We start from the raw sequence: 21,276 nt of genomic DNA on the forward strand, positions 1-21,276 counted from the left end.
CATTTTTATATTCTACTTCTGAACGTGCGACATTTGTTGGTTATTACAACTGAGGTTTGGTCTTTTATAAGTCTGTTAAAAAAATTCTAAGAATTAATAAATAATTAATTTATCATCAAGTTTTTCAGTCAGAATAAAACAGTAAGGTTGTGGTGAATGAAAAGTACTTTATGGTGTTTAAAGGGCACAGAACTGCTTAATAAATATTAAATGCAAAAGAAGATAAACATAAAACATTCAGTTGTTTCAGAAGCTTAATATCATTAATATCTGGTCGTTTATGGTTTGCTGTAGTACTATCATGGATCCAGTTTCCCGACGAATGTCTGAGCGGACCCAGAACTTCGGCAACGCCAGCGTCCATCTGCTCGGGACTGCACTGCAGTTTCTCCAGTGTGTCTCCATCTGGCTGTGCTGACTGGTGGTTTCTGTTGGTGTGGCTTTTACTACAGAAATAAAACGATATTGCCCCTTGACCTGGCCCCGGTGTGACCGCTGCAAACTAGCGGTGCTGCTATTATGGATGAAATTTGACAAAAGTTGTGGTGACATATTCTAAGGGCATGGCTGAATTGCAATAAGAGTTGTGCTTGCAACCATATGAGTTTCATGAAATATTAGTGTTACTGCTAAGGTCAATATTCACATGGCAAAAGCCATAAAGGTTGGACAGAGCCACAATCTGGCCATAAGATCGGTCTAAAACACTGTCTTATCTAGTCTTATTACAGCAAAATGAAGCGCTACCAAAATCCTAAGAAGTGCTTAAGCTAATAATTAATTGAGTGAGTACAGCACCACTAAAACAACATATCACATATCATCCGTGCTTCTCATTGGTTGGGGCATTCGAATCTACCCCAATGCTTCTGTAATAAAGCACAAATGTAGACCAGCGTTAAGCTTTTCAAAGGAACATTTTTATGGTTTTGCATTTTTATTCTTTGCAGGCCATTGTGCTGGATGAGTTGCCTCTCGGCTAAATGCAGCGGATATATAAAGCAGTTTACCATACCATGCAATTGAAAGGAGACTGTAATGAAATCATCGCTTCACGCCACTGCACTGCGGATCTGCTTTTCTAAATTCAGAGTGATGTTCGGGGGGAACAGTTTGCTTCTGATGGAAGTGACAGCGATTTTCTCTGATGGCTGACTGGCCCATCTCACTGTATTTTGAAGTGGATGCGCAGCGACAGCGGTCCTGTCTCCGGCTTCCTTCTCACGTCCCACTGTTTTCTTTTTGTCTTGCAGGAGTCCGACATTTCATATTACGATTCCAAAGCGGAGGCAGATTATGTAAGTGCTGTGTGTGTGTTTTGTTATTATGCTGTCAACTTCAATGTGTTTCTTCTCATTCCTGAAAGAGATAACTAGTCTCGCCCCTTCCCACTTTTGCCCAAGGCTGACCAATCAAACATCTGAAACCATCTAACTTAATCTCTGAATTTAAAAGCCCATGCTACCGAAGAATTGACTTTGACCCCTTAGAAACCTTGATGAAACTCTAGGCACTGTTACCTAACAAAGCGAAATAATACGGTAATTTGTGTCCAGAATTGCACATAAAAATGGTTCCTTCTGGAACTGAAAAGTGCGAATGTAGTTTTTAAATATAGAAAGCGGAATTGTTTGGATTTGTTTTATGATTCCGATTGCAGACACAAGACAGGCACCCAATGCACTGTGGATTTTTTTTTTCTAAATTCAGAGTTATGGACACGAGTGGGTTATGCAGACAGATGAGGGTGGTATCAGAGTCAGTACCCTGTGAAGGTCAGACAGTGGCATGCAGAGTGGAGCCATAGGTTCAAGCTGAGAAGGGCTCTTCCCCCCAAAACAGATATTCAGGGGATGTTCCCCTGCTAGCTGGGAACTAGAAGTGTCAAGGAGAGGCAGGTGGGGAACAGGATCGGATGGGAGGCTAGACCAGGAAGATGAGAGACAGACTGGTGTGACCATGCCAGGATTATGAGAGGCCTGATCAGAAGACACCAACTGTGGAGTCTGGACCCTGAACACAACTTGACTTGTGGGTCAGACCTGGAGACTTGGTTGTGGGGTCAGGAGGGCAGGAGCTTGGGAGGGCAGGGCTATGGTATTTTGTGGAGGCGGTGTCAGTAACGTGGGCAGTGACACTGAATAGTGAAAATAGAACCGAAAAGCGATGATGAAAAGGCCCGTTTGGTATAGAGCTACGCTTGGAATTTAAAGAAATGAATATTACCACTAGCTACTCATCCATCACAAGATTACAAGAAAGAACCACTTGTTAGTCTTCTGTGTCCTTTTTCTTGGTGTTTCAATCATTATTTATATCAATCCTGAAGACCCCTTAGACTTTAGTGCTGCGCTTAGTACCAGGATGAAAACAGTGCCATGAATCTGCTTTGGTTTTGTTTTTACTTTGTTCTGCGGAGCATCTGGTGTTTTTGGAATGGCTGTGACATTCAGAGTACTAACACAAGCCACGAAACATCCTCTGGCGACTGTGCTGGCGCCGTTACTGACAGCCCTTCAATGATGCAATTTATCTGCAGTGTTGTTGGGAAATGATGCAAAATCTTTACGACAATGGTCACACCTTTCATACCCAGCTGTGAGTAACACTTCACAAGTAAAGTAGCGACCACACAAGTTAGAAACTCTGCAGAGGCCGTGGACGTGTTCTCCTATGGTGTGAGTGCGACAGCGATTGTCTGTCTGAAGGAAGGAGGTCGTGCGCCTTCAGGTTCTCATTCAGAGAGCTCACTCCAGCTGACTGATTCAGCCGTTGCCAAAGAGCACCCCAAGTTGTCCTCCTCCCGGTTCGGCGAGGCACAAAGGAGGCGGCAGGAAGGTGTGGGAGAGAGAACGACGAAAGCGAGAGCAGGGGAGGAAGAATGGCGAGGGGCAGAAGAGCCATAAATCAAAGTGTGATTTTCTTCCTTTGCGTCAACACCGGGCTTTGATTAATGACTAGCCACTTCAGGGGCTGTCGCCAAGTCTAATTGGAGGACATCGGTCATCATTAAAACGCCAAAGGCGAAGCTCGCCCCTCCCCAACAGCCTCCCCTTCCATGACCCACAACTCGGCATGGATGGCTTGCTTGAGTGCAGGGTCACTCAGGTCACACAGGGGTCAAACCCTCACACGCTGAGAAGACTTGTGCACCATGGAGTCTGTGCTGGTGGGGAAATGCTTCTCTGTGTGACAGCCCGAAAGATGCATTTTAACGTGGTTGTTTCAGAACATCCATCTCTCATTTCAATCAAGCTGTTACCAAGTTATGTAGCTTCACAACACCATTAAAGGACAATGGACTAGTGAGGACTGTAACCGGTAAACAAAAAAAAAGTGAAGTGATTGTCACTTGTGATACACAGCAGCACGGCACACAGTGCAAACAGTGAAATTTGTCCTCTGCATTTAACCATCACCCTGAGTGAGCAGTGGGCAGCCATGACATGCGCCCGGGGAGCAGTGTGGGGGGACGGTGCTTGCTCAGTGGCACCTCAGTGGCACCTTGGCGGACTGGGATTCGAACCGGCTTCATTAACCACTAGGCCACCACTGCCCCACAGGATCTTGTACTCATATGGCCAGACAGTGTAGCTCTGGTGTTGTTTGCATTTGGTAAATGGCTTATTTAGGACCCCAGTTCCTATTTAAGGATGAGTATGCAAGGTGTTCTGACACGTTTTTGAAATATTTTGGAAGCATATCACACCACTGCTTGCACTACTTTGTGCATGTGAATCACCAGAGAGTGCCACCAATCTACTTTTTAGATTACCTGTATCTTATCAGCTTGTATGGGATAAGAGTAAAACATTCACCAGAAGTCCCAGGTTCAAACCCCATTTACCACCATTGTGTCCCTGAGCAAGACAATTAACCCTGAGTGTCCCCAGGGGGACTGTCCCTGTAACTACTGATTTTAAGGTACATTTACAGAAATAACCATTTACAAACAAGGACTGCTTGCTTGTCATCGTTAGCTCTTCATAATCCACCCACACCTATTTGTTTGAGTGTCACTATTTCTGAAAAAATAATTTTCATTATTTAGTTTTATTATTTATTAATTATTAAGTTTAAAATGGGAGGAACCGATAGTGATGACTGACAGCACCTAATACCCATAGTTCAACTTGATTATCAAGGCATTGTGATATATTTACAGTTAGGCCCAAAAATATTTGGACCGTGACACAAGATTTGTTTTTTAGCTGTTTATGAAATTGTATTCAGGATAGAATTATAGAATAGTGCAAATTAGAGCAAGGGTTTAGGAATTACAGCTCTTTAAGGTGTGGCCGCCTCTTTTTCAAGGGACCAAAAGTAATTAGACAATTGACTCAGAAGGCTGCAAAAAAAAACAAGGCTGCATGGCATTAAGCAGTTAAAAGGTCTAGAGTTGGAGTTTGCATTTGGAAGCTGTTGATGTGAACACACACCATGCGATCAAAGGAGCTCTCAAAGGAGGTGAAACAGACCATCCTGAGGCTGAAAAAAAGAAAAATCAATCAGAGAGATAGCAGAAATGTTAGGAGTAGCCAAATCAACAGTTTGGTACATTCTGAGAAAAAAAGAGTGCACTGGTGAGCTTGGGAACTCAAAAAGGCCAGGACGTCCACGGAAGACAACAGTGGTGGATGATCACAGAATCCTTTCCATGGTGAAGAAAGACTCCTTCAAAACATCCACCCAAGTGAAGAACACTCTCCAGGAAGTAGTTGTATCAGTATCTATGTCTACCATGAGAGTAGATACAAAGGATTCACCACAAGGTACAAACCATTAATCCATTAGGCCATTTGCCAAAAAACATCTGAAGAAGCCAGTACAGTTCTGGAACAGCATCCTTTGGACAGATTAGACTAAGATCCACCTGTATCACAATGACGGGAAGAAGAAAGATTGGAGAAGAATTTGGAACGGCTCATGATCCAAGGCACACCACATCTTCTACAAAAAATGGTGGATGCGGAGTGATGGTATGGCTTCCAATGGCACTGGGTCACATGTTTATTGATGTTTATTGATGACATGACAAAAGACAGAAGCAGCCGGATGAATTCTGAATTCTGAAGTGTATAGGGATATGCTTTCTGCTCAGATTCAGCCAAATGCAGCAAAGTTGATTGGACGGCATTTCACAGTACAGATGGACAATGATCCAAAACATACTGCAAAAGCAACCCAGTAGTTTTGTAAAGCAAAGAAGTAGACTATTCTGCAATGGCTGAGTCAATAACCAGATCTCAAACCAATCGAGTATGCATTTCACTTGCTGAAGACCAGACTTCAGGCAGAAAGGCCCACAAACAAGCACCAACTGAAGGCAGCTACAGTAATGGCCTGACAACGTATCACAAATGAGGAAACCCAGCATTTGGTGATGTCCATGGGTTCCAGACTTCAGGCAGTCATTGCCTGCAAAGGATTCTCAACAAAATATTGAAAAGTAACATTTTACATTGGGTTATGTTTATTTGTCCAATTACTTTTGAGCCCCTGAAATGAATAGTGTTTGTATAAAAATAGCTACAATTCCTACATGTTTAATCATATATCTTGTTCACCCCCTTGAATTAAAGTCTGCACTTCAATTCTGTTTCAAACCCACAGTGCTGGCATACAGAACCCATATCATGAAGATTGTGTCACTGTTGAAATATTTTTGGGCCCAACTGTACATGTACAGCATTTGTCAGACTATTTTATCCAGAATGACTTACATAACCCGAGCAGTAGATACCATTCACTTAACAACTCAGATTATTTTGTGTTTTAGGATCTTTAGTGACTCAGCTGGAAGTTCATTCCACCACCTAGGAGCCAAGAAAGAGAAGAGTCTAAATGAATTCTTTCCTTGTACCTTGAGTGGTGGTACCAGTTGAGCAGTGCTGGAGATGTCGAGTAGCGCTTAGAGGCAGACCAGAGTTTTGAGATGACCAGAGAAAGTACAACATAGCATGCGTTATGTCTATTATAACCCCATGAAAAACTCCAGCTAAATTTGAGATAAGAAAATATAAAAGGCGTCATTTAACTGAGTAGGAACAGCCCTTCCAGAGTCATGTATTAATTGTAAACTCAGCATGTTTGCTGAGCAAACCAGTACCGCTTGACCTCCACCACAAGCAGAGTTCAGTCCTGGCCTTTTTTCCAAATCCATTTATTTTGTTATACTTGCTTCTGACCCTCGTTCCATCCACCCATCCCCTGACTCAGGTCTGTATCTTTCTCTTTCTGCCACCACTTCCTGTTCCTGCCCCCTGCAGCACAAACATTCCATCATTAGGTAGTCTAATGAGCTTGTCAGGCCAGCTGTTCAGTGTCTACTCGGTGTGTCTGGGGGAACTCTGGGATTGATAGTTTGTGTGTCGCCAGAAGGCTAGAACGCCGACGGTAGGTGCAGGTGACACGGTGGAAAATCTCTTTTTTTACCCCCAACTTCCATCTCTGTCCATTTCTGTCTACAGACATCAGTCTTTAGGATGAATAATCGCATTTTGTCCATGATGATGTCCTTGTGGCATGTCATCTATCATGTGATGCAGTGCGTAAGGAAACACATGCATAAGTGTTCATATTTCATTTTGAGCTCATGGTTCTATTCATCATACAAACAAATTACATGAATAAATACATTTTTATAGTTTCTTAAGGTATCCTAACTGGAACCATGCAAATAAATACTATGATAGGGAGATTCTGAAGAAAATCATAAAAAGTTATGGTAAAATGTGGAAAAAACAAACCATATGGCCAGTTAATATGATTCCAGATAGTAATTGAATCATTTTAATCAGTTCAGTGGTTGGCCAGTGGCTGAGCAGCTGCTGGTCTGTACACATATAACATGTTTGTGTGTGTGTGTGTGTGTGTGTGTGTGTGTGTGTGTGTGTGTGTGTGTGTGTGTGTGAACTGGATGCTTCACTGAGTTTAAGTTATTACTAAGTAGTGGCAACCTGGCTGTTCAAGCCAAAAACCTGAACTGTAGGACCTCAGTGGCTATTTATTGGTTAATTACTTCCCACGTCCCTTCATGTGGCAAGAGTGTAAAATGGGGATCCTCACGATTTAGTTCTCTCACTGTGTCCCTTTTTTCAAACTGGCACTCTCTGGTGTTTTCTGCATCCCACAGATGCTTTTCTGTTACCCAGAACGTGATATTTAATGATGTTAAAAAGTGGGAGGAACCTAATGATTGACAGCTCTCACGTACACTACTTCCTTATTCTGGATGCTTTGTAAATCCTGAGGATGCATCCTTGCTTTACAATTTCAAACAAGTCCCAAACTGCCCTATAGCTTGTTATTGATGTCATGATGCTGTTCACTGAATGACCTGCATCACTGCGTCTTTCATCCTAGAAGCAACAAATTCAATTTTATAGCCTATTTAAAACAGAATCCAGCAATGAATGTTGGAAGGAAGTTGGTGGTAGTAGCCTATTGGGTAACCTGTGAACCAGAAGACCCAGGTTCAAATCCCACTTACTACCATTGTGTCCCTGAGCACTTAACCCTAAATTGCTCCAGGCGCGGGACTGTCCCTGTAACTACTGATTGTAAGTCGCTCTGGATAAGGGCGTCTGATAAATGCTCTAAATGTAAATGTAAATGAATTTTATATTTTTAGGTTAAAGTTCCTTTAAATATTTGGTGGAAAATTGAACTGTATTGAAGTCTATTTTTTTCTCTGGGTTGGACTAATCAAGGATGTCAAAGTTGAGGATGAAGGAGGATGAATATACACTCAATATTTGTAAAAAAGGATTTACTTTGTGTGTAAAACGAGGGTATAGGAGGATTTGTGTTTTTGGTTTCAGAAACAGCTTCAAGAACTGTTGAAAGGAATCGTCTCCATTTTGCTGCTTCATTGGCATTGTTTTTTTTTTTTTTTTTTTTTTTTTTCAAATGTACAGTCATATAACTTTAATTTTTTTTTAATTTAGAGAACTGATACAGATGTTTCATTCAAGCAGACATCTTAAAGATGACGTCATTTTATATCAGGTCTTATGTAGGTAAGTTGAGGCTGGTAAGGGAAAAATATTGGCTAAATATTTTTCATGAAAAGGTGGCTAGGGATCTACAAGGGAGTATATGCACATAAACAGATGCATCCAGGCACTTATTAAGTTGGACCAAGCCAGGGCATGACGGATGAGTATGATATGGTGAACTCTGGAGCAATGGGACTACAAAGGTGGGATTGAAAGAGTCTTCAAAATGTCATTTTTGGCCCATACAACCTTTAATTAAACCACGGAAATGGGGAGATAAAATTAACAAATTGGGTAATGAATCGAGCAAAACAGGTGGTGTATGGCTAAAGAAAATGAACCAATCAGTCTTTCCTGTGTGGATTTTTAGCTCCTAATTAGAAGCTGCCTTGGTTAATTATGATGGGGCTCTTCTGGAAAAAAAACATGGGGATGACAGTCAATCTGAGAAATATATAAATAAAACCTTAGACGGTCCAGGCGGTTTCAAACCAATCACCTTCACCAATATTAAAGGCAGGGCATTTCATCATATCATCTTTAATGTAATAATTTTTTTCATCAGCATTACAGAAAATTCATGTCCTATGTATGTTCTGTAGAAGTGCAACACTGACTAAGTATCTATTTGTTTTTTAATTTTGCAATGCTAAAATGTCCTGTATGAACATTGTAATCCAAAACTTTATATTCCAAGGTTTTCCCTTTCATCCCTAAACCAACATGTCTGATATAATTGTCTGGAGCACTGACTGCTGCTCAGCTACACAGCAGATGGTTTGAAATTCTCCTGTAAACTTGATTCATGATGTCAAGGGTGCCAGATTCTGAGCTATAGGCCTCATTATATCAGTAGATTGTAAAATAAATGATATGAATGATTAAAGTCCATGATTCAGATTCTTTGAATTGGTTTCATTAATTCATCTATGGTCATATTAAATGTTATGACATACGTAGAAAATGAGGATATGGTTTTTGTGAATAACAAGGAGCTTGGCAGTATAATCATGCTGTTAGTATATGCATCTTAATTTTTTGTTCAAAAATGACATCCGCTCCTCATCAGGTGTGTGTGTGTATGTGTGTGTGTGTACATGTTTATTGACATTCAGGGAGGGCATCAGCAGAACTGTCTCTCTGTTGGTCCCAACAACAGCTTGTAATTGCATTTTAATAGACAATTAAAACCAGGCCATAAATCAATTCTCACACCAGGCATGGGGCTTGAATTTAATTTTGTGAAAAACAAACAGTTTTTATCATGTCAAAAGTAATTAACCCATGCCAATCTATTACAACATGCATTTTGGTCTATGTTCATGTGGCATTTTTGTGGAAATAAATGGAAATGATGTGACCTTTTCCATATTTAGAACACATTAACTGTTGTCAGTGTCTAAGCTTCCTATTAAGGTTCAGCCTGGTATGAACCATTAGTTCCTACATGGCCTGCAAGCAGATGTGAGCCCATGGACTCCACCAGTTTAGAGGTCTGCAGCCGATCTTTAGAACCAAGTTTTTGAGGAAGGGCCTTTATTCAATGTGTTTGGTGTTTTAAGCACATCCCACATATGCCCTATTGGCGTCATATCTGGGACGACTGGAGGTCAGCACCTCAAACTCAAACCATTCTTGAACCATTTTCACACTGTTTCAGGCCCCATTATCCTGATGAAAGAGGACACTGCCATCAGGGAGTAACCTTTTCCATGAATTGGTGTACTTGGTCAGTAACAGTGTTTAGGTTGGTGATATGTGAATGCAGGAGCCAATGTTTCCCAGCAGAACATTAACCAAAGCTGCCTTCTTCCATGCAATGTGGTCCATTTCCAATGTGCTTGTTGTTACAGTGGTGAATGTGGCCCCATGTTCAAAATAAGCCTCATCTGTGCTGTGTGAATTCCTATAGCACACAGTCATTTTATTTATTTTTGAGGGACAGCCAACCAGATAATGTGTTTCGATTCTGATCCTATTTCTTGTCAAATGGCTGGTATTAGAAAAGGGCACCTTAGCCAGTCAGAACCTTATCAAGATGGAATTCAAATGTCACACTAATAACATTTTATTCTTTTCTTTCTCGGTGCAAAAATCATTTACTCACATACTCATACTCAGATTTGCCAGTTTACATAGTTTGTATGCCTTTTGGTAGTGTGAGGAATCCGGAGATCCAAGAGGAAACCTACACCAACATGAGAAAAGCATCCAAAACCTTATGAAGCTGGGACCCAGATTCGAACCCAAAACCTTGGAGTGCCACCCACTGTGCCACTGCACAGCCTGTATTTTCACTTGCTCCCATCTGTGCTGAAGGACCATTTCAATAAAACTCAGATTTGGGAGTAGGTGAACAATAAATAATGAGCTTTGCAGAGACAGCCTACAACAGCTGACTCGCCAACAACATGCTGTTGGCACAGTGTGGACACATCCCGTCTTTTGTCAGGAGCCCAAACTTGTCCACGAGCGAGCTTTGCTCTTTTGATTGGAGAGTCATTGAGATGCTAATTGTCAGTGTCCCCCCACGCCCCTCGATTGAATAAGGACAGCGCTTCCTCAGCCTTTAATTCCTCTGCCAGATCGGTCACTGAGCACGTTTTGTTGCTGGATATTGACAGGGTTAATCTGAGGCTGTGATCGTCATCTCAGATTGCTAATTGATTTTTGCCGTTTTATGTTCACTTTGATACCTGCTGTTTGCATTGTGCCCGGCGAGAGAATAGAGTGCCCTTCCATGTGCCTATGATCATTTCTAGTCTTTTTGTGTAATTATGGTTGGTGTATGCCAGATTTTTGTCTGTGGGCTGAGAGACAGGACAATGTTTCATTTGTGCTATTTCTTTTTTTTTTTTTCAGTCCGAAGACAACGATGGAGATGACAGTCTCTTAGACAACCCCAGTTCTCTAAAGTTGGACTTTGTTGAGGACACCAACTTCAAGAGCAAGGTCAACTACACATACACAGCTGTGCAGATTCCAACGGATATCTACAAGGGTTGTAAGTACCGAGTGTTCTCATCAAATGTGTGTAAATGAGAGACATGCTCTCAGGCCGTTCCACTAAGTACAGCATGTGCGGCCTGAAAACTGCTACTACACCATTTCCTAGTCAGCTCTCAGGAGAATCTTTGACATGGAAATGTCAAAAATGTCAGAACAGAAGCGTAAATAACATTATTTTAAACTTTATTAAAATGTTGCTCATCAGGGGTGTAGCGGACAAGGAGATGGTGGACAGTGCACATCTAACAATGTCTAGCTTAGGAACGTGAGCAAATAAATACCTTCTGGTTTGTGTAGTCAATTTGATTACGTACAAGCGAAAATTCAACCTGGAAGAACTAAAACAGAAGAACTGTGTTTGTCTATGGTTTTGGATTAGTTTTGTTACTAAATTGTATAGATTTACAGCTTCAATTTTTCTAAAAATGGAGCATTACAGCATTGAATGTAGCCTGGAAATCCGGATTAAAGGAATTCAGTGGTCACCATGTATGTATGCAGTATAATGTAAATAGAGCAAAAACACATTTCAGTCAATACCATCTAGAACCGGATGTAGGATTCCTTCTGTTTCCCAGCACAAAGAACATAAAGAACATTGAACTCTCTTCGCCTTCATATTTCCTCAAGAAAAAATAGGCAGGATTCTTTTTTTTTGGTTGTTGTCCGTCTCTACAAAACTTCCTGGAATGTGGGATCTTTCCCTTTTTCTAATTTCATTTCTACCGCCATGTTGAACGTAAAGTTTCTGATTCTGTCTGACACCTAATCAAGAGACAGGTCTACGGGAGGGTAACAGACCTCGCTGAAATGCAGGATGAGGGAGGTGGAGGTCTGCAGAGGGAGCCTGCTCTGCTAATTTGACTCCCAAGCAGCTACAGGAGGGTAAAGGTGGAGAGTGGGTGTCAGGCTTAATGGGGCCCGGTGGAAACAGGGAGGCCTTAACCCGCTTTGCGAGGTCAAGGAGCGGTTTAACAGCTTCTCTCGGCTTCTTGATGTCGGCGGGAGGAGTGGTGTGGCAAATTCATGGGAGAGCAAGCCTGGCAATTAGCCAAGTCCCTGCACAGCCAGAGGGTGAGAATGGGAAATGTGTACATGGGGCACTCATATGATAAAGGAACATTTCGGATAATTCCCGATGTTTATAATGCAACCTGTACACTTAAACTTTTCTGTGACATTATTTCATGAAGTTAGTTCTGACATCGGTGTAGAAATGCCATGATTTTACTTAATCAAATGCAGTTGCAATCGCTATAGAGAGCAAAGAACGCACATACCAAAAAGAACACAGACAGGCAAGTTGTGTTATGCTGATGTTGTGCGTGTTGCATATTTATTTGAGTTTAATTTACTTCTTTTGTACTGTGGAAGAATGCGCCTGGCTTTTCTTCTTTTAAATGCTGGTCCACATTCATTTTCACCCTTTCACAGAGCAGGGTAAACTGGATGGAAATTTCCAATTTGGTCTGTTGCTTTGACCAGCAGTGAAAGGAGTGAAATGCAGTAAAGTCATCGCTAACACTGACTGATGCAGCGTTGGGGGTTATTCTATTTTTCGCCTCCCAAAAAAAATTCCCATTATGACGCGCACTCCCAGTTTCAAGCTGACCGGACATGGCACTGCTATGTACGCCCAAATGTCAGAGAGGTAAATGTGAGTTTTAGGTGACACTAGGGTTCGCCCTCACAAGGCGGGGTGGAGTGTCTTTGAGGTGCAGATTAGGGCGGAGGTCTGGGGTTCCCACCTGCAGCACCTGCTTCCGTTCTCATCCTCACCTGGGTGCCTCCATCCGGCGATAAGAGCCTTTTAATGTGCAAATGGGGTGTCTCGTGAAAGTGAACTGCAGACCTGCCGGATGCATTGCTGAGGTGCTGGTGTGTAAATATTGGGCCGAGAACATGGACCTTCAGTGTTTAATGTTCTGCATCCAAATTTGAATTCCTCTGTACTCCCGTCAACTGCTACATCCCTGGCAAAATGAGAAATAAACAGGGCCGCAGGCCAAAGATTTCAGGGACAAATACATATTTGCAAATCAGGTACATGTGTATGAGTCACCTAAGGTCAAATTTTACTCAACTAAAATTCTGACCTTGAAACAAAGTATTTTCAAAGTACTTGCTTTCAAATGAATTTAAATGTCATAAGTGTAAGTAGACTGTTTTATTGTGGCCCTATTATTACTATATACTATATGTACTATAGAAGGCAGGCACTGTCCCCACACACTGCTCCCCGGGCGCCTGTCATGGCTGCACACTGCTCACTCAGGGTGATGGTTAAAAACAGAGGACACATTTCGTTGTGTATCACAATCACTTCACTTTCACTTTCAGATGCCAGTCACAACTGCACACTTTTAAGTTACATTTACATTTACAGCATTTATCAGACGCCCTTATCCAGAGCGACTAATAATCAGTAGTTACAGGGACAGTCCCCCCTGGAGCAACTCAGGGTTAAGTGTCTTGCTCAGGGACACAATAGTAGTAAGCGGGATTTGAACCTGGGTCTTCTGGTTCATAGGCGAGTGTGTTACCCACTAGGCTACTACCACCCTGTTACCTGTTATGTTTTTTTGTATTGTCATTTTGCATAGTGTAGTGGAAGTGAAAGTGAAGTGATTGTTATTGTGAAGCACAGCACACGGTGACACAACAAAATGTGTTCTCTGCTTTTAACCATCACCCTTGGGCAGCCATGACAGGCGCCTGGGGGAGTGGGGACGGTGCTTTGCTCAGTGGCACCTTGGCTGCTCGGAATTTGTTAAAAAAAAATCTAACTTATGCACTTAATGCCTTCACAAAATAATATTTGGGGAAACACTATGAGGACTCATGACACTTTCTGAGGCAAAGAAAGATATTAAAATCAATGTGGCCAAAATGATCCACCACTTTTCATCTTATGTCAGTCGCCGTACTCACTCCCCTCTGGCTGCCATTGTGGTCGAACCAGTTAAAGACTGCTGAATATCCACAGAGTGTGAAACTACATGGCTGTGGTGGATAAAGGACCGTTCTGGCTACTGGACCACTATGTGGTTAGTGTTACATCAACTAAGACTTTCCGTGCTGCTGATGGCTTGGTGCCAGGTGGGATTTGACATTAATAGGGAAGCCTGTGGAAGCACAACCACCCCGTACCGTTCTCGACCGTTCAGACCCCTGAAGGGCCATTCATGCACCAGTCTGGCCGAACTGGCCAAGCAGTGTGTGGCATCAGGGGGATACAAGGTCCCTGGACTCCAACTGCGCCAACTTGTCCTTGACAGGGAGAACCCGACCTCGTCTTGATGTTGCTCTGGCAACTCCATTCAGATCACACAGACGCCTGTGCGTAGGACTGGGTGATTGATCAATTTTTGCTTTTCTATTTTGATGGTTTTGACTTTGTGAAAAACAGTTTGTTCTGCTGTAATGCCCTCCTGTTACCATGTGTCACAAATGCAGCAAGCATAGGATTTATTACTTTTTAGTTAATAACTTTTAAAATGTTTTCTTTTTTTGTATTCATTTTCAGTTCTGAAATTTACAGAAAATATTTAAATAGAATAATAGACAATAGACAAAATCAAGCAGACCTGTGTGAACTATAACTAATACGGTACAAGAAGCAGTTGCTGCCAAAATGAATGTTTTTAATTGCATTTTTCATATAAACTGGGAATTCATTTGTGAAGTACTACCGCACTATCACACTGATTGTTAACAAAAGAACATGGTTTAAGGTCTTAAATCATCCCAAATGCTCAAGATTTCAAGCTAGCTAAATAATTACTTAAAAAACTATATTTAAACCTTAACATAATATATGGACAAAAATATGACTCTTTAATGTGGGTAAGTAATAGCGTGCAGCCGTTTTTCATAGGCAAGGGTTCTGCATGGCACTAAAATATTTGGGGGATCTGAAAGTGTGCCAAGTGACAGACATCTGGGAATTCAGCAATCGTGCATGCGTTTTCACTCTCTGTCAAATTTGGTGTCAGGATGACCAGAAAGGAGAATTAAGAAGTTTTTTACATGATGTGACACAAATGTGTGTCATGTTCCATAATGGCTTTGGCAAGAGTTGATATTAATACTCGGGGGCGATGGACGAGAAAGGAAGGGTGAGGGTGGGGGTGGAGAGAGCGAGAGAGGAAGGGGACATGGAGAAGACGAGAGAGAGAGAGAGAGAGAGAGAGAGACTTTAATAATAGAAACCGTTTAGAGTTCATTGCGTCCCTTTCAGCAGCTAAATGAGGCAGTGTGTGCGTCCTGGTTTGATTCGTCTGCCAGGTCCCCGTGTCCATTTATTGAGATTGAGAGCATTCCCTCGGCTCTGTAATGAACCATTTTATGATTCATTATCCTGCCGCTCATTCCTGCTGCCAAGTCTGCAAACTTTCTAATTAGCTTGGGTCAAACATTCACACAGCTTTCTTCTAATTATCGATACTTATTACGGAACGGACATTGGTGGAGGAGCTGTGGAGAAATGGAGTTAAGATGGACGGTGAGCAGTGCAGACCTGTTCACTCACAGTGGGAGGAAATGCAGGGAAATAGGTAGCTGAAGGATGATGGGGGGATGGTACCATGGCAGAGGTGTAGGTAAAGACACCTTCAGAAGAGTCCTGAAGCATAGGTCATTCACAGCGACCTCCATTGTATCAGGTCGTCAGGGACAGGCAAAGAGTTCGGCAACATTCGTTTGTATAGTTCGCTTAGGGGTAGTTCGAGAAGAAGAGTTGTGAAACAGGCAAAGGACCTGTCTCTTATGAGAGTCATTGTCCCCCAGTTGGACTGGTGGTGGGACAGCAGCCATGACATGAAAAATCACAATGTGTTGAATTACCTTCATCTTACACTGAAAAACTATTTGAATCATTGAAACAAATGTATTCAAAGAACAGATGCCTCGTCAAGAAGTATTTGCACACATTTGCCTCAGATTTAATACTTTAAAATTTTAACAATGTGTTCGTACTTGGCAGAAGTTTGCTGCATCGGTTTTTATTATGGCAATTTGCATATACTCCAGAATGTTATGTAGATTGATCAGATGAATTTCAATGTCCCTCTTTGCCATGAAAATGATCTTAATCACAAAAAAACATTTCCACTGCTTTTCCAGCCCTGCCACAATTGACACACATCAACACAAGTGAGAGTGTTGAGGAGCACAAGGCTGGAGATAATTCTGTCATGGTGATTGAGTTAGAATAATTACCTAAGGTAAGTTAAAATGATGGTGATGCTTGAAATCATTGTTCCAAGTCAACCATTTATCGGCTCATCAAAAACTGGAAGGTTTCAGGGCGGCCTAGAAAGTTCAGCAAGCACCAGGACCATCTCCTAAAGATGATTCAGCTGCAGGATCGGGGGGCCACCAGTACAGAGCTTGCTCAGGAACTGCAGCAGGCAGGTGTGAGGGCATCTGCACGCACAGTGAGGAGAAGACTTTTGGAGGATGTCCTGGTGTCAAGAAGGGCAGCAAAGAAGACACTTCTCTCCAAGAAGGACATCAACAGTACAGAGATTGGACTGCTTGTAATTATACTTTAATACAAAACAGACAAAAAGATCTAAAAACACTGAAGCGGCAAATTTTGTGAAAACATGTATTTGTGTCATTCTCAAAATTTTGGGCCTTAACTGTACATTCCAAAAAACTAATGGTAGTTTCGGAGACTTGGTAACCCCAGGATTTGTGCTCATTGGAAATACTTTTGGAAATACTTTTCTCAATTTTTAGTTTAAATTGAAAGTACTTCAGCTGGTAATTTTGGTAATTTTTTTCTAACCCTTTTTATTAAAGGGTGTCAATAATAGAGACAGCACTATGTTGGTGAACACAGTTGAGCAATGTTACTGGTGAAATTTAAATTTTGAAAAAGAAATTCTGTTTTAAGATTTCCTCGTGTGTAAAAACGTGTGATGGAGATTCACTATGTTAAAATTAACGCAGTGCACTGACAAGTGTTCAGAGACCCTTCAGGAGCACTGTTTGTTTGCAGTGCCATGCAGAAAAATCCATAAGTAGTGCACTATAAGTACACTTTCTAGTTTTGAAGTTCTACTTGAAGTTCTCAAGAGAAAAGTGTTGAGCTAAAGGAAATTAAATTGCTGGAGTTGGGTGATTATATGGACTCTGATAGTTGTACTGATTTTATATCTCTAATCTTTACTATTAGTTGCCCTTTCTTTTAACCAAAAACAAACACAGAAATTAGTGGTGTGGCAATTTTCAGAAATTAATAGGGGGTTAAAGCTAACCAAAAATGTTTGTTTTACTAAAAACGTTGACTTCTTAATAAAAATTAAACATTTAAACTAACACGGATTCAGCAGAAACCTCAGAACTTCAGAATAATGCCTTAAACTTATGCCACACTAATAACACATTTTTGTTTAACCTTGACAATATTTTTTCTACTTTGTGTTTATCATTTCTTCATATTTCTGGAATTTAAATTCTTACAAATAGTTATTTAATGCAGCTAATCCTGCCAATGTGATTTAGCGCTGGAGGTTTAAGAAATAGGTTTACTCTTTTCACCATCATTTCTTTTCTGCTCCTGACTCCTCTTGATGGGGGGTCCACCATTATGTCAAAAGAAAGCGAGAGGAAGAAGGAGTTGTTGGGGGAAATGACTAATTGTGTGTGTGTGGACGAAAGGGAGAAGTCCAGCTTTGCTGGTTTGAATGGAGGGATTATCCATCTTCCTGTAGATGCCTCAGACACAAAATAAAAAGCTCTGAAACAGGCATTATTGAGATTTATGGTTGCAGTTTTCCATGTAAATGCATTAGGAGCTTTTTTGCCTCTGTCATTTACATTTAACTCACACCTCACAGTGGATTTATGTTAAAACTAAGATTTGCTGTTACAGTGCCATCAAAGGCGGGAAGATGTAAAAGATATATCTGCTCTAAGCGCCAGCACAAGACATGAAACGAAGGCATGAAACAAAGTAATAACATACAGGTGATAACACTCAGGGATATCAGGAGCACAGGCACAAAACACCAGGAAAACCTGGCCTGGAGTGCCAGGTAAAGTTCGGGTTGTTACAGCACCTCAGGAAGGGGGGGCATATCCAGGGGGAGCAGCATCGGGTCCTCTCGTGGTGGCCAAGGTCCCAGGTTACGATCTTCCAGACTGACATCCGCAACTGGACTCCCGAAGCTTGCTTCCGTCGTTTCCTGTGCCCAGACCCTGCCAGGCAGACCGATCCACCATAACTTGGAATGAGCACAAACAACCTCCTGTGAGTGAGAGGGGTAACAGGCATATTCGCGGCATATTATGGACTCCGCTACAGTGATGGTCCTTCAAGCCAGATGATTCACTGCTCACTCCTCCAAGATGGATTCAGCTCAGAAGGGCGGACATGGTGACACATAGGCCATCCTGATCACTACACAGATTAAGCCCTGGACTTCGCTGGCTACAGCAGAAGCAAGCACAGCACATGGTGATGACCAACGATACGTGTCCTCTGCATCACCACATTGTGCAGTGTGTGGGGATGGTAACTTGATCAAGGGGACCTCCATGGCACCCCCTGCTTTATCCCAGTCTTCTGCAGCAATGGTGTGAATGACCTTCTGGGACCCAACCAGTGGGCCCAGGGACCTTCTTTCCATAGGCGTGACCTACTGTCAGGCAGTAATGGCTTAGCAGGTAAGGAGCTCTGCTTTGTATCACAATGACAAATCAATCAGAAATGTCCAGACCCATTTCCCTGTTTCCCCAAGGAAATGCCTCAACAGGCCAATCCCACAAAGTAGCCGTCTCCTAATACTGTCCCCTGAGCTTGATGAGACTGGAGAGCTAATCCATGTTGGTGGATGCCAATCAGAAGATCTAACTGCTGGCATTGTGCACCCAATACCACTTGACCCCCGTCATCTAATCACCCAGTCATCATACAGGACCACAACAGATATCTTCTTCACCCTTTTTTGCTTAGATTCTACACACCTCCTGGATCGAGGATGAAAAACCATATGCCGTGTTCACAACGGTTGCCCTGACTGTCACAGATGGAGAGCCAGTCTGTGAAGACTGTGCTTTATACTACAGTGGGAGCTCAACACCTACCAGAGGAGAAGAGTGGAGGTGATACTCAACTCTAAGCCATTGGACTGCATTTCCTCAGATGCCTGGGGCACAGACTCTGTAGCCCAGTAGCCCTTGATGGTGCAGATGGGTCGCTGCTGCTGGTAGTGGATGCCAAAGAGGATCTCCTGAGTCATCACCACTGGAGACACTTACAAGTGCTAGCTGATCACTTCTGGTCACAGTTCATTTGGCTTTATCTGCCCGGCCTGCAGCCTCATTAGAAGTGCCAGTCAGAAGTGCAATCACAACAAGCTCTGTGGTCATGACTGTTTAGCCCCAACTTCAGAGAGAACTATGACCTGTTGGGTTTTTTAAGACCACACCTACCCTCGACCCATCGTGAGGCTGAATGTTCTGCCAGCCCTCCAATGCCATTGTCACGTTGGTACGGGGTAAATATGTGGGCCTTTATCTTTGGGGCAGATGTACTTCATGTATTTGGGGGCAGCTGTAGTAAAAGCAAATAAAATATTAATGGGAAGTTAATTTCACTTAATTCTGATTTGTTTGGAGCCTGTTATGTTTAGTAGAAGTGGCAAGACTACACCATGCAATTGAAGTGAAGTGTATTCTTCTAATGTAGGGCAAGCTCAAAAATTTGGGATTTTATGGTCCACACATCTAAACACTAAACACATCATGGGACTGAAAAACAAACACAGAAATTAGTGGTGTGGCAATTTTCAGAAATTAATAGGGGGTTAAAGCTAATCCTAGTTAAGCTACAAGGATTATTTCTTAAATTGCAAACCATTCAAATATAATTATGCAATTGATGGAATATACAGTGTGTGTACGTGTGGGTGTCAGTGCACACACAGGCACACACACACACACAGTAGAGAAAGCAGTTTAATGGAGAGGTTTCGGCTGAAAGATGAAGAGATATAGATGGCACGTTAGTGAGAAATGGAGGGTTTGGGGAGCAAAAAGAGATTTCGATCAGAGAAGCTTAAATGGAATGAACTGGTCTGCTTCTTAAGGCCCCTCAAATCTGATAGACCAGAATGTGGATTTTAATTTCTTCTCACAGGTGAAGATAGTCCACTCCAAATACAGACTGCGAGAAATCTATAATATCATACCGCTGCTGTATTTTAAAATAAAAGTTCCATCAAACACTCTTCAGCCAAAAAATGTGTGTGTTGGGGTGTGTGTCTGTGTGCTTAAGGCAATTATATGTGTGAAAATGAAGAGGCCAAACAACAACAATTCATGGGAAGAGGAAGTATTTGTAATCTGTTCTCTTGGATGGAGAGCAAAGAGGTTTAATTCTTCAGTATATCAAATTTTCCACTTTTTCTCTTTTCACTTCTTCCCTCTCACTCTCTCTTTCGCCTCCACAGTGTGGACCCAGTGAAGGGGCACTATCACATGCCCGCACGCTAATTAGAACAGCCAGCAGACCAGACGACACTTCACTCACCACCAAGCTCACAAATTATATTCCATTTGTTTACCGTTTACTGCATCAATTCTTTTTTTTTTTTTTGCCTGACATTGTTTCAATAACCTCCCCTCCACCATCCAGTCCTCATCCTCTCATCTCACATTTTACTTTCTGAGTGGGGAATTGCACTGTTTGACATACAGCCAGCACAGCTGTCACTTAACACTGCTCTGAATTTCCGTTCTGGGTGCAGAACATGCCACTGCTGTCATAAGGCTTCATGTGGATGGCAATAGTCTTATAAAAACCACAGGAACACGGTGTCGGTCCGTGCACAACTCACACACTTATCAAGCAGGACCATTATTTGAATGGGGAACCTATCTCTTTAAACCGACTGCTGACTGAATGATATTTTTTACGAATATCACTTCAGATACCTGTAGTCATTGGTAAATATTAATAGTTACAATATTGCAAAGTTGCAATCCGTCCAAACAGGGGTCAGTTTATTTCACTCCAAAGCTGTATACCTCTGTCATAAGATATGAGGAAATGGACCTTCATATTTTCATTCTCTGTGAGAAGCATGCTGCCGGTTCGTGCATCAGCCACAGGACTAATATCATTCAGGAGGAACGGTATGAGGTATGAAACGGGGCTACTGGGTGGATGCAAGACTTCACCTCCCCATGAATCCCTCAGTCATTTTTCGGGTTTATTTATTCAATTTTCCAATAGAAGAAGAAGGGCGAGTAT

At 42.1% G+C, this 21,276-nt stretch overlaps 1 protein-coding gene across 2 annotated transcripts in view; it reads left to right on the top strand.

The window, feature by feature from the left end:
* cacna2d2a (calcium channel, voltage-dependent, alpha 2/delta subunit 2a) overlaps positions 1–21,276 on the top strand; it is a 177,465-nt gene that overhangs the window by 100,285 nt on the left and 55,904 nt on the right. For both annotated transcript variants that reach the window (XM_028997468.1, XM_028997469.1), the window contains exons 5-6: positions 1,254–1,298; positions 10,863–11,004. In XM_028997468.1, the coding sequence (XP_028853301.1) occupies positions 1,254–1,298; positions 10,863–11,004 (187 nt within the window). The remainder of the gene's footprint in view (positions 1–1,253; positions 1,299–10,862; positions 11,005–21,276) is intronic.

Source organism: Denticeps clupeoides, chromosome 12 (assembly GCF_900700375.1).
Source record: "Denticeps clupeoides chromosome 12, fDenClu1.1, whole genome shotgun sequence".
NCBI lineage: Eukaryota > Metazoa > Chordata > Actinopteri > Clupeiformes > Denticipitidae > Denticeps > Denticeps clupeoides.